This window comes from Tursiops truncatus, chromosome 5 (genome assembly GCF_011762595.2).
Source record: "Tursiops truncatus isolate mTurTru1 chromosome 5, mTurTru1.mat.Y, whole genome shotgun sequence".
Lineage (NCBI taxonomy): Eukaryota > Metazoa > Chordata > Mammalia > Artiodactyla > Delphinidae > Tursiops > Tursiops truncatus.
Genome location: NC_047038.1, coordinates 4,205,986 through 4,219,397, shown reverse-complemented (window position 1 = coordinate 4,219,397; position 13,412 = coordinate 4,205,986). Strand labels below are relative to the sequence as shown.

The 13,412-nt window shown below is 50.3% G+C and overlaps 1 protein-coding gene across 1 annotated transcript; it reads right to left on the bottom strand.

Moving 5' to 3' along the window:
- Positions 1-339: 339 nt before the first annotated feature.
- Positions 340-12,928, bottom strand: GRPEL1 (GrpE like 1, mitochondrial). Its single transcript, XM_004322507.4, has 4 exons — positions 12,788-12,928; positions 10,635-10,797; positions 9,168-9,249; positions 340-2,417 (listed from the first exon to the last, which is right to left on the bottom strand). The coding sequence occupies exons 1-4, from the start codon at positions 12,880-12,882 to the stop codon at positions 2,071-2,073; spliced, it is 687 nt and encodes a 228-aa protein (XP_004322555.3). The 5' UTR covers positions 12,883-12,928; the 3' UTR covers positions 340-2,070.
- Positions 12,929-13,412: the final 484 nt, after the last annotated feature.

The following is a 13,412-nucleotide window of genomic DNA, read 5'->3' as shown; positions in this document are numbered from 1 at the left end:
CCTGAAAGAAGCAGAACAGCCAGAGCTCTCGTGGAGCCAGGCCGGGAGAACCGATGGTGAGTAGACAGCGCTGCCTCTGTCACCTACACGTGCTACGAATCCAGGCCACGACTGCGCAAACCCAGGAACTCGACGAGAGTGCAGCCCACGGGTCTTTAATTGCCAGTGTCAGTGTGTACAAAATTAAATGTTTTCCTGTTAGCGGTGATTGTGGATGAGTGAAACAGTAAACAAATAGCTGATCACCTTTAAGCGAGACCATCTCTAGGTTTAGCACCTTTTTGCAGGTGCAGCTCTAGGTGAAAAGGGATGGGATGGGACTGCACACGTTCCAAGAAATTAGTTTGAAAATTACTTCTTTATTCACCCTCATTTTACAGATGAGTCCAGGGAGGCGAAAGGCTGTGCTCACAGCCACGGTGTAAAGAGCAGGCGTAACTTTCGGCTGTTTCTCAATATGCTGTACTGTTGCCTTTAGTTCTGGGCTATGCTCTTGACCAAGTTATTTAAAGCAGCTTAAAAGAAAAGGGGGACGGGCTTCCCTGGTGGCGCAGTGGTTAAGAATCCGCCTGCCAATGTAGGGGACCAGGAAGATCCCACGTGCCGTGTACCAACTAAACCCGTGCGCCACAACTACTGAGCCCATGCGCCACAACTACTGAAGCCGGCGCGCCTAGAGCCTGAGCTCCACAACAGGAGAAGCCACCGCAATGAGAAGGCCGCGCACCACAATGAAGAGCAGCCCCCGCTCGCCACAACTAGAGAAAGCCCGTGCGCAGCAACGAAGACACAACGCATCCAAAAATAAATAAATTTATAAAAAGGGGGGGAAATTTCTTGAAATGGTATAAATTGGAATTTTAATTATGGGACTATCACCTACACCTTTCAAATCGACTACCCACCTTTCTTACGTAGTATTGACCTTTAATCCTAGAAGTACCTCTTAGAAGCAAAGCTAGTGGAAGGTTACTTTTTTCCCCCTCGTTTATAAGAATACCTCAGTCATTCAACTTTTCCCCTCAAGCGAGGAACGGAGGGTCCGGCGGCGAGTCACAGGGCCAGCGCTTGCCGGTCGTGTGTCCTTGCTGCTGCTTCCAAGTGTCCACGGTCCCCTTCCGGGACAGAAGCCAACACGTTTACGTGTGTCAGGCGCATAGCTGCAGGATTTGAGCAAAGACCCGGAAAGCTAAGCCACACTTCTCTGCTTAGTAAGGATCTCCTCCACCAAAGCACACAGCTAGCAGAGCGTAGGAAAATAAACAACAGGGCTTCAATCCTCTGAAATAAAATTTTAAATTTAACATTTAAAACATACCAAGCACACAGTCCCTCAGATTTCTAAGGAAGTCCATCTTACTAGGGGGAAAGTACCTTCTGGTCATTTGTAACTAGTTGGGTATAGATTTAAACCTTTCTATAAAGAGATGAACAAAACAGGACGAAAGTAACTGAGTGTGTCAAATTCAGTTACTGGCAAAATAAGGAGGTGAGGACGTTAGGGTGTGCCCGCTGGTCTCACACCTCCCAAAGCCAGAAGACGATCGCTCTTAGCAGCGAGACAGTAACTGATCATAAACGAACGCAAACACGTTCTTCACCAAGGGTGTCGTACAATTTCTGTTAGCAAGAAAAATGTTTAAACTCTTGCCTTGCCTTCACTGAGTGACGGGTGGTGGCTAAGCAGTCCAGGAACTCGCGTGCTACAGTGAGACGCAGAGGACGCAGTGCAGCCGGCGCAGCCAGCTAGCAAACAGCAGGACTCCTGAAGACCTTTTATTCATTTGAAATACTCTGACGTCACCAGAGTTTGAGCAGACACGGTGTTTTTCCTGATACCCTAGGGTCCGGTAGCATCCCGCCGGCCTGTCCTGTGAGCACGTGGAACTAGTAACTCCCGAATGTTCATTAACACAACTGTGCAACTGGCTTACTTCCTGTCCAGCCACTGGTCACTAAAGCCTGGCAACAAGGTTTAGGAAAAGGTCACGCGCACCCGCAGCTGAGGAAAGATGAAGTGGCCTGAGTCAGCGAGTGATGGTAACAAAGCCCCGGAGCCCGTGGGGGCCGCTAAGCCGCCTTCACCACCCCAACCAGGGCGGGTCTCAGGGTGCGCCCGTGCAGCTTGTACCCCACTTTGGTAACGAGCGCCACCGTGCCCGGCTCCTTGCCCTCAACCGGCGTGTGGAACAAGGCCTCGTGCTCGTAGGGGTCGAACTTGGCCCCCGCGGGGTTCAGCCGGAGTAAGCCGTGCTTCCTGAACACCTTCTGGATCTGGACCTCAGTCATCACGAGCCCCTCGTAGAGGTTCTTCAGGTGCGGGTTATCGTCTCTAATCTCCTCCTTCGGGACGCACTGTGTTGCCTTCTCCAGAATGTCCGCCACCTCCAGCAAGTCCTTGCAGAAGCCCTGAATGCCTACACGAAGTTAAAGAAGAACAGCGTTTGCATTCTGTACCAACTGCATGGGCAACTCAACACTGTAAGCCCCGTTTACGTCACACACGCTCTATTTAATGACACCGTCTCAAATCACTAGTTTGCCCTAGAATTTCAATGGCTGGATTAAAAAACAGACAAACTTTTCTGGGGTTTAGACAAAAGCCAATGAGGTATAAAGACCAGCAGCTGAAAACCTGCAGAACCACCATCAGTCCTGCTCCAGGCTAAGAGGACGTGCAACCCCCGCAGACGGCAGAGCCAGGAAGGGGCGCAGGTGGCTGCCTCAGCTAAAGAACACGGGGCCTGGGGCCACATCCCTGGCTGTCACGGAACTGCCCATGTGATCTGGTTAACCTCTCTGGGTCGCAGCTTCTTTGGTTATAAAACAGGGATAACAGTACCTAACACAGTGAGGTTATGAGGACAAAACCACACACACTCAGAGCACCTAGAACACTTAAGGACTCAACACACACGTTAGCAATTATTTGGCACTGTGGGGTAAAAGTTACCGGGACACACCCCAAGCCTTAACCTTTATCTAACAGAAGAAATAACGTGTTAAAAAACTTCGCAGATACAAACGTTTGTGGTTCCAAGACGATGCTTCAGCTGCTGAACGAAGGAGGGCAGGGCGGATGAGAGGCGCACACGGCTCAGCTCCCCCGGCCCGCCCCGCCCTGGCCCTGGCAGCGCAGCGACCGTGAGGCTCTAGCACGGCCCACTCAAGTCTTCGCGGGTCTTGAAGGCTGTGCGTCTCGAAGGAGGCAGCGCTCGTTTTAGGCTTTACTCTTTCACACAGGGTTTTCACCCCACTGCTTTAAAATGAAATTAAAATTCCACCTATCTGATAAAGATGGGAGCGTCTATTAAGGATTAACCCTGTGCTAGTTCCCGTATGGTCTCTGAGACAGGCAAGAAATGGTCACACAAGTGGCAAGTACAATCACAGTGATACTTACACAAGGCACACTCATGAGTGCTGAGAACAGATTAACCTAAGGGACGTGGTTCAGCAGGGTAGGCAGAGGAGGGTTCTGGGAACTGAGGCCTGGAGAGTCGGGAGGGAGCCACACGTTGGAGGAACTGAGGACGGCCAGCCTACCAGGAAGATGCAGACCCAGAGTAGCTGAAGGTTCCAGATGGTGCAGTGGAATGGGTAGAGGTCTGCTGTGGCCACTCTGCCTGGGGTGTGGAGCAGGGATGCAAGAGCTGAAGCTGGCCTGGACCACAGCGGAGGCAGCAGAGACAAGTGGATGAAGCAGAGTCCAAGCATCACCACTCACCGGATGGGAGGGGAGTGAGCTTGAGGGAGGAGAGGACAGTTCACATGCCTGACCTAGACACCTGGGCGGGCAACAGTATCATTTACTCAAATGAGGAAGACAGGAAGCACAGGCAGAGGGGAGAATCCAGTTTAAAACACCCCTGAGACGTCCAGGTAAAGACATACAGGGCTAGAACGCAGAAGAAATGTCTGAACTGGAAAGAGAACCTGTGCGTGGATGCCATTCAGACCCGTGGGAGGGCAAGTCAGTAGGGGGGACGGCGAGAGGAGGGGGGAGGCCTGCTCCGAGCCCTGAAGAACCCAGACACATGGAGGGCGACAGACACGCAGCCAGCGCAGGCCATGACCCGGAAGAGGAGGAGCAACAGGAGGTGAGGTGACCGCATCCAGGAACGAAGAGTTCCTAGAAGAGGTGAAGCGCCGCTGTTAAGGGGCCCGCAAGGGAAGGGTGGGGCCCGCCATGGCAGCCTCTTGCTGGGTGCCGCCTTTATGAGCTCTGGGAGCACCAGTGCCAGGGGGCTGCCCACACGCGGAGGTGAGACTGAAAACAGAGCCCCCTCCTCGCGGCTGTGGGATCCACGCCACTGCCGCCGACTCTGTCAACTCAGCAGCGCGTGCGGGACGTCCGAGTGGAAAGGGTGCTCCCGCGGCTGGGACAGGTCCGGCCTTCGCAGCTGTGGGCTCTGTGGGCACGCACAGAAGCAGGGCCAGGGTCTGGGCGGCTCCCACGGCAGGTCCAGGCGCACGACTACTCCGGTCCTGGTACCTGACCTCAGTGGATCTGTGCACACAGCACCTGAGGGACCCCAGGGCCAACTGCCTGCGTTCCCACGGTGCAGGCGGGGCCGAGGGCAGTTGACAGCAGCGCGCTTGTGAGCCCGCACACAGGTGACAGATGGCATCACAGAGCACACTCCCTGGTAGATGGCTCTGGTGGAGGGATACTGGGTGGCTCCCCTTCCAGCAGGAGCGCTCCAATCCTGCCTGCCCCACAAGGCAGCTCAGAAACGGATCTGGGGGCCTCTATTCCAACAACTAGGGAGCAGGACCTGCCCCCAACAGGGCTGTGACAACCACAGAGCAGAGAGGAGGCCCCGCTCAAATCCAGTGCAGACTCTGGTCACCACACCACCAGTCACACCTCCTATCAAGGGGATAATGGCCAGGATATGATGAGGAAAGAGGTGGCAGGCATCCACACTAAAAACAGGCCTTGGGCCTTCCCTGGTGGCGCAGTGGTTAAGAATCCGCCTGCCAATGCAGAGGACACGGGTTTGAGCCCTGGTCTGGGAAGATCCCACATGCCAAGGAGCAACTAAGCCCATGCGCCACAACTACTGAGCCCACGTGCCACAACTACTGAGCCCACACGCCTAGAGCCCGTGCTCCACAACAAGAGAAGCCACCACAATGAGAAGCCCGCGCACTGCAACGAAGAGTAGCCCCCACTCGCCACAACTAGAGAAAGCCCGTGCGCAGCAACAAAGACCCAATGCAGCCAAAAATAAATAAAATAAAATAAAATAAAAAACTCACTACAAACAAAAGTCCAGGACCAGATGGCTTCACAGACGAATTCTACCAAACACACAAAGAACCTATAGCAATTCTCAAACTCTTCCAAAAGACTGAAGAGGAAGGACACTATGAAGCCACCATCACCCTGACGCCAAAACCAGACAAAGACACCACCAAGGAAGAAAATTACAGGCCAGTATCTTTGATGAATACAGATGCAAAAATTCTCAACAAAATGTCAGCAAACCGAATCCAACAACACGGAAAAAATGATCATATACCACGACCAAGTTGGATTCACCCCAGGGTCATAAGAATGGTTCAACATATGCAAATCAATCAATGCGATACAGCACATCAACAAAAGAGAAGACAAAAACCACATGATCATCTCAGTAGATGCAGAAAAAGCATCTGATAAAATCCAACAACCATTCATGATAAAAACTCTTATGAAAGTAGGTACAGGGAAAACACCTCAACATTTAAAGCTATTTACGACAAACACACAGCCAACATAATACTCAATGGTGAAAAGCTGAAAGCCTTCCCGCTAAAATCTGGAACAAGACAAGGATGCTCACTCTCACCACTTCTATTCAACATAGTATTGGAAGTCCTAGCCACAGGAATCACACAAGAAGAAGAAATAAAAGGTATCCAAAATGGTAGGGAAGAGGTAGAATTGTCATTATATGCAGATGACATGATACTATATTTTGAAAACCCTCCACACAAAAACTACTAGAACTGATAAAGGAATTCAGCAAGGTAGCAGGATACAAGATTAACATACAGAAACTGGTTACATTTCTTTACACTAACAATGAAATATCAGAAAAGGAAAGTAAAAAAAACAATACCTCTTAAATCCCATCAAATAATACTTAGGAATAAACCTGACAAGGAGGTGAAAGACTTACATGCTGAGAACTATTAACCATTAGTAAAGGAAACTGAAGATGATTCAAAGAAATGGAAAGATACCCCGTGCTCTTGGACTGGAAGAGTTAACATTGTTAAAATGGCCACACTACCCAAAGCTATCTACAGATTCAATGTGATCCCTATCAAATTACCCATGACATTTTCCACAGAACTAGAACAAATAATCCTAAAATTTATATAGAACCACAAGCCTCAGAACTGCCAAAGCAATCCTGAGGAAGAACAACAAAGCTGGAGGCATAACCCTCCCAGACTTCAGACAATACTACAAAGCTACAGTAATCAAAACAGCATGGTACTGGCACAACGACAAACATATAGATCAATGGAACAGAATAGAGAGCCCAGCAATAAACCCACACACCTACAGTCAACTAATCTTTGACAAAGGAGGCAAGAATATTCAATGGAGAAAAGACAGTCTGTTTAGCAAGTGGTGTTAGGAGAGTTGGACAGCCACAGGTCAATCAATGAAGTTAGAACACACCCTCTCACCATACACACAAATAAACTCAAAATGGCTTAAATAAAGATCTAAATAGAAGACAAGACACTGTAAAACCCCTACAAGAGAACAAAGGCAAAACATCTTCTGACATAAATTCTACCAATGTTTTCTCATGTCAGTCTCCCAAGGCAACAGAGATAAAAGCAAAAATAAACAAATGGGTCCTATCAAACTTACAAGCTTTAGCACAGCAAACGAAACTAAAAACAAAACAAAAAGACAACATACAGACTGGGAGAAAATACTTGCAAATGATGCAACCTACAAGGGCTTAATTTCCAAAATATACAAACAGCTCATAAAACTCAATAACAAAAAACCAAACAACTCAATCAAAAAATGGGCAGAAGACCAAAATAGACATTTCTCCAAAGAAAACATACAGATGGCCAATAAGCAACACAAAAAGATGCTCAACATCGCTAATTATTAGAGAAATGCAAATCAAAACTCCAATGAGGTACCACCTCACACCAGTCAGAATGGCCACCATTAAAAAGTCTACAAATAACCAATGCTGGAGAGGGTGTGGAGAAAAGGGAACCCTCCTATACTGTTGGTGGGAATGTAAATTGGTACAGCTACTATGGAGAACAATATGGAGGTTCCTCAAAAAACTAAAACTAGAATTACCATATGACCCAGCAATCCCCCTCCTGGGCATACATCCAGGCAAAACCATAATTCAAAAAGATACATGCACTGCTATGTTCACAGCTGCACTACTTACAATAGCCAAGACATGGAAACATGGAAATGTTCAATGACAGATGAATGGATAAAGAAGATGTGGTATATATGTATATTCAATGGAATATGACTCGGCCATAAAAAAAAGAATGAAATTATGCCATTTGCAGCAACACAGATGCAACTGGAGATTATCATACCAAATGAAGTAAGTCAGAAAGAGGAAGACAAATACCATATGATATCACTTATATGTGGAATCTAAAGTATGGCAAAAATAAACCTATCTATGAAACAGAAACAGAATCAGACACAGAGAACAGACTTGTGGTGGACAAGGCAGGGGGGTGGGGAAGGGATGGAGTGGGAGTTTGGGATGAGCAGATGCAAACTATTATATATGGAATGGATAAACAACAAGATCCTACTGTAGAGAACAGGGAATTACATTCAATATCCTGTGATAAACCATAATGGAAAAGAATATAAAAAAGGGAGGGCTTCCCTGGTGGCGCAGTGGTTGAAGAGTCTGCCTGCCAATGCGGGGGACAGGTTCGAGTCCTGGTCTGGGAAGATCCCACATGCCGCGGAGCGACTGGGCCCGTGAGCCACAACTACTAAGCCTGCGCGTCTGGAGCCTGTGCTCCGCAACAAGAGAGGCCACGACAGTGAGGGGCCCGCACATCACAGTGAAGAGTAGCCCCCGCTTGCCGCAACTGGAGAAGGCCTTCGCACAGAAACGAGGACCCAACACAGCCAAAAATAAATAAATAAATCTATATATATATAAAAAAAAGAATATAAAAAAGGGAATATAGGGCTTCCCTGGTGGCGCAGTGGTTGAGAGTCCGCCTGCCGATGCAGGGGACACGGGTTCATGACCCAGTCCGGGAAGATCCCACATGCCGCGGAGCGGCTGGGCCCGTGAGCCATGGCCGCTGAGCCTGCGCGTCCGGAGCCTGTGCTCCGCAACAGGAGAGGCCACAACAATGAGGGGCCTGCGTACCGCAAAAAAAAAAAAAAAAAAAGGGAATATATACATGTATAACTGAATCACTTTGCTGTACAACAGAAATTAACACAACATTGTACATCAACTATACTTCAATAAAATTTAAAAAAAAAAGAGATTTGTTCTCTGTGTTGAACTCGGATCTTATCAAGTTTCCACTGTGAGCACCCAAGGTCTTGCTGTGAACCTGAGGTTCTGCATCTACAACAGGGGGACTGAAAGCTCCGTCCCCATAGGTACTCAAATGGTAGCCTTTTGGGTAATCAACACAACACATCTGGGGTTGGGAGACGGGCCTCAGTGCCAGCGCCATTACCAGGTTTGTGCTGAATGGCAAGTCATTTCAACCTCACTGATCTCAACCGTAAAAACGGGAAGGACGATAACAGAAACATACAAAGGTGACAATGCAAACAGAATCTGAGGAGGTCCTAAGTGAGACCAGTGTTAGGGCTGCTCCAGCTAAGGAGCCGAACCTCATAGAGCCGACCTGCTAGTTACCTGCAGGCTCACACCGAGGTCTCTGTGGAAGAGCAAAGCACACGCTCCTCATTGAAGGAATCACGCTCACCACTCCGAGTGCGAGTCCTAAGGGCAATTTTGCTCCTTCTAGACAACGGCTGACCCATCTCCAACACTGGAGGGAGTGAAGCAGCAGGCTCCCCACCTCCTCACGGGGCTGGCCCCCTTGCCTGGCACTCTGATACCCCCTCCCTTGCCCCGTGTTTCCCTCGGTCAATGTCATGTAACGTTGAAAGTTACCATATAGTTTCGCCTCCTCCACCAATTTTTGGCTCCTCTGCCGCAAGTTCTCCGTATCTGCTAAAGCTCGCTTATACTTTTCCTTAAAAAAAAAGAAAGGGAGAAAGAAAGACTGATTCGCGTGAATTAAATATGGAACAAATTCATAAGAAAGCATATCTGATGTAACAAACTCCAAGTCAAAACACAAACAACAGCTATCATCACGTTTGAAATTTTGGGTTACAGACAGCTGCTGCTTAATAAACACAAACACATTAACCCGTGTCACTGTTTCCAGCAAGTGGGGAACAGATGGCCCGGTGTCGCGTATTCAGATAGCCCCCAAGGGCATTCTCACTCAGTGTGCAGCTGGGGAAGGACAAGGAGAGGCTTCTCATTTCTCATGGTTCCGATGGCTCTCCTCCAGGGAGGACCATTCATTCATTCCTCAGCAGAATCTCCAACTTAAGGGAATCCTAGAAGCCCGGTTAGGGGCTGACCCGCTCAGTTCCCACACCCTGAAGAGACGTCTAGGAGAACAACGAACCTGAGTGGACAGCTTTGGCCTCTATGCCACAGAAGAGGAAAAACCCCATCAATGAACCTCTGGTATTGTTAACATTGCCCAGATATGATTCAGTTGAAACATTTATTGTGTACTAATCATCTGAATTCTGGTATCTTCCTCATTTTGCACCAACTTTTCCTGTAATCTCATCCGTCTCCTGGAATTTCTATTTTTCGTGTGCACCAGGTTACTGTGTTCAGCCTTCAGGCGATTCCAGAGCCGTGGTTAAGAGCAAGGGCTCCCAGGCTCAGGCCCTCGCCCTGCCACTCAGTGGCCAGGTGACCTTGGCAAGTTTACCAAACCGTCCTGGACCTCAGTTTCCTCATCTGTAAACAGGGATATTAATGGCTGACTCACAGGGTTGTTGTGAGAATTAATATAAATAAAGGGGTGAGAACGGCCCCAGCACACAGTATTTGATATTATCATTCTTAAATGCTCACAGAGCTCGATTTGTGCCACTCATGCTTTTCCACATGGGGTCATAATCCATATTACTAATCAGTTCACAGAACTCCTACCTCCCTAGGAGAGTGCCACGTGGCCGTACCTCTGCCCCCCACCCTTGTCCTTCCCTAAGACCAGCTTAAAGGGCCCTACTGAATAGTCCTCACCTGTAAAGACCATTTTAAGCCTCAATTCAATATAATCTAGGTAGCACATACAGATGACCCTCATGACAACCAGAGCCACACAGGCTTTCGGTTCTATCCCTTCTCCGGTAGTAACTTGTTATAGGACCCAGCCGTAGTCCTTGGACAACGATGGGATTTGTCTGGGCTCCGTCTCTATTGTCACGGAGGCTGGCCAGACGTCCTCGGAAAAGACTCACCTGGAGTTTGAACGACCACGCTCCCCCCAGAGCCCGCAATCTTACCATGGTCTCCTTTAGCTGCCCCCAGAGCCCGCAATCTTACCATGGTCTCCTTTAGCTGCTCTTCCAGCTTGACCTTCTCTTCCATCAGTGTCTTCTCTGCAGAGGGCAGATCTGTCTTCTGTTCATTCTGACCCATGTCCTCTTCCAAGTTCTGGCCATTGTTCTTCTGTTTTGTAGCTGTGCACAGCAGCCGAGGAGAGGACCTAAAGACAAGTCCACACGCTAGAAATTAAGATGTTTGTTTTGCTTCTTAAAGTCAGATGTATGACTTAAGAAATCAGAATTTAAAACTATGTGCTACTGACCCATGGGGGAGAAAAGATTTATTTCAGATCCAATAAAGGCATATGACGTATAGAAGCTATTTGTTGATATAAAGTCTTCTGCAACAAATGCCTAAACTAACATGTACCAAGGCTATGGTACTAACCTCCTCTTCTTCCCACTTTAAACATCTCCTTCTGAGATATGGTCACCCAGGCCCACCACACAGCAATGCAGTAGCTACTACTGGAGGTGAGGCCCAGTGCTGATGCTGATTACAAAGCTGGAGGGGCAGAGATCTTGCCCACACGGTACTTCGGGCATGCAAAAAAGATATCTACACACAAAGAACCGTAATGTGGGGTCTGAAAGTGATAAAAGAGGAACCATGCACTTTGGGAGGCTCAGAGTAGAATATTTCTAGCTTTGGGTAAATGGAAGGCAATGAAAGGGTTTGTGCAGCGAGGCTTTGAAGGATAAGTAAGAGTTCACATACAGAGTCAGGAATGGATGAGACAGACGCACTTCAGGAAGAGGGAAGGACTGGAGGTTGGAAAGCATGGGGATGGTATGTACAGGGGAAATACAAAGAGCTCTAAAACTAATGCTGCAAGGGACTTAAAGTATTACCCAATCTGATCCCCACATGAAAAAGGTTAAGTGATAAACTCAAGGCCGCAAAGCCATTAAGGAATGATACACATCTCTGCACCAGGTCCAGTGGAACTCTTAATTATGCCACAGTCCAACCTGAAAATAAACCACATGCGATTTCTTCCCAGATTAAAACGAACTGCCTCAATGAACAGGAAAGCTAGGAGTACACAGAGCATATGTACAAGGATGTTTACGGCAACTGGAAACAGATCGCTGTCAGAAGGAGACGGCTGAACAAGCTGTTTCTGCCGACCCCCTCCTGGAGCGCCAGAGGCTCCCGCAGCAGCCAGAGCGAGTCTCGCTTTGCTTTGCAGGGAGGGAGACGGAGGCTCCGGGGGCTCAGTTACCCCGAAAGCTACGCATACAATTCAGCTCTCTAAACTCCCCAACTTGAGCCTCTTGCCACAAACCCAGTTCTCAGAGCAGAAATTCACGCGTCTTGGCAATTAATTCCAGATACAAAAATCACAAATTACTCGAGCAAAAAGGCCTTTTCACTCGGGCTTTCCAGGGGGGCTTGTTCCCACACAGTTCTACACCACGTATCGGGCTGGAATCGCCGCTGCATCCCGCGCGCTACCGTAGTCCACGCTGCCCGGCCCGGTCTCCCCATCACTCCAGCAGCTCCTGCGGGGAAAGCCCAGCTCCTGCTCTGCGCAGCTTCTACCCAATCTGTCTTCTACCAGATAACCTGGTTCTGGGAGGCTCCTCCAACGCAGACGGTGCTAAGCACTCGCTAAACTAACTTATGAGGCTAGACTTTGAAAAAGCAGAAACCGCCGGTTTAAAAAAAAACACGAAAGAAGAAAAGCCAAGGTGAGGGCACTGCCTCGTGACCCCCGCCGCGGAGTCACCGCTCTTGTATAAATAAGCCGCTGTCCCCACCGTGGGGCAGGCACCGCTGCCCTTCTGACCTCAGGCTCCTGGGCACGCGGAGGTGGACGAGGACTCGGGCCGAGAGGAAGGAGCCAGCGCGCCGCCGCCCCGCGCCCCGGGGACCCGCACACGCGGCCGCCTCGCGCCGGCCTGGGCTCGCGGGAGGCTCGGCGCGGCCTCGGGCTCGCGCGGGGCGCCGTCCCACTCTCCCCGGGTCCGCCGCGCGGGCAGCACGGGCAGCGAGGCCGCGGGGCAACCCCGCGGTGTCCGCGCCCCGCGTGGGGGAACCGCCGCCCACAGCGCCCGGGCCGGAGCCGGGCAGGACTCGGGTCGGAGCGGACGGGGGCGGCACGCACACCGCGCCCTTCCTCAGCCCGGGCAGCCGGCGCCCCTTACCTGAGAGACAACGCCAAAGCCGGAAGGCTGTGCCGCGCCACCCTCACGCACCGAGCCGCCATCACTGCCGCGGGGTCTGCGCGCGCACGGGGCATGCGCGGAGGCGGCTGGCCCCTCCTCTCGGCCACCAGGACACTCGCGCAGACTCTGTGCTTCCTTCCCCTCCCAACTACTTCCCCTCAGCCAATCCACCACCGCTTCTCCTCTGATAGACAGATCATACTCACCACTAATTGCCGGTCTTGGAGTAGCACTCTCCCCTCCCCCGGTGGGCGGGGTCTGAGGCCTTCCAGAGCCCGAGAAGGTGAGGAGGTGAAAGGTGAAGGAAACCGTGGGAGGAGACTCTCCGCGGAGGGGCGTGGTCAAAGGAAGAACCAATAGGGAGGGAGCATGGGGGGTGGGACGCCGGAAGTACGGACTTGGGAGAGCAGAGAGGCGGCAGTCCGTTTTCCCGCGTGGTTGTACGTTGTGTGTCTCAGGCCGCCCTTTCCTCTGGGAGTCGGCGATGCGCCGGGGCTGGCATTTGTCCTGTTCTCCCTTGCAGCGCGAGCTCCTGGGACCGTGCCGGGCACCGGGCGCTCAGTGTGGACTAAATGCAAATAGGCCAAGGACAAAAGCACGTCCA

Bases quoted from the DNA above. Each gene is read 5' to 3' on its own strand.
- GRPEL1 (XM_004322507.4), bottom strand. From the start codon at position 12,882: ATGCCCCGTGCGCGCGCAGACCCCGCGGCAGTGATGGCGGCTCGGTGC. The intron at 10,798-12,787 runs GTAAGGGGCGCC...ACTTGTCTTTAG, and splicing joins GCTTTGGCGTTGTCTCTCAG to GTCCTCTCCTCGGCTGCTGT. The intron at 9,250-10,634 runs GTAAGATTGCGG...TTTTTTTTTAAG, and splicing joins AGCAGCTAAAGGAGACCATG to GAAAAGTATAAGCGAGCTTT.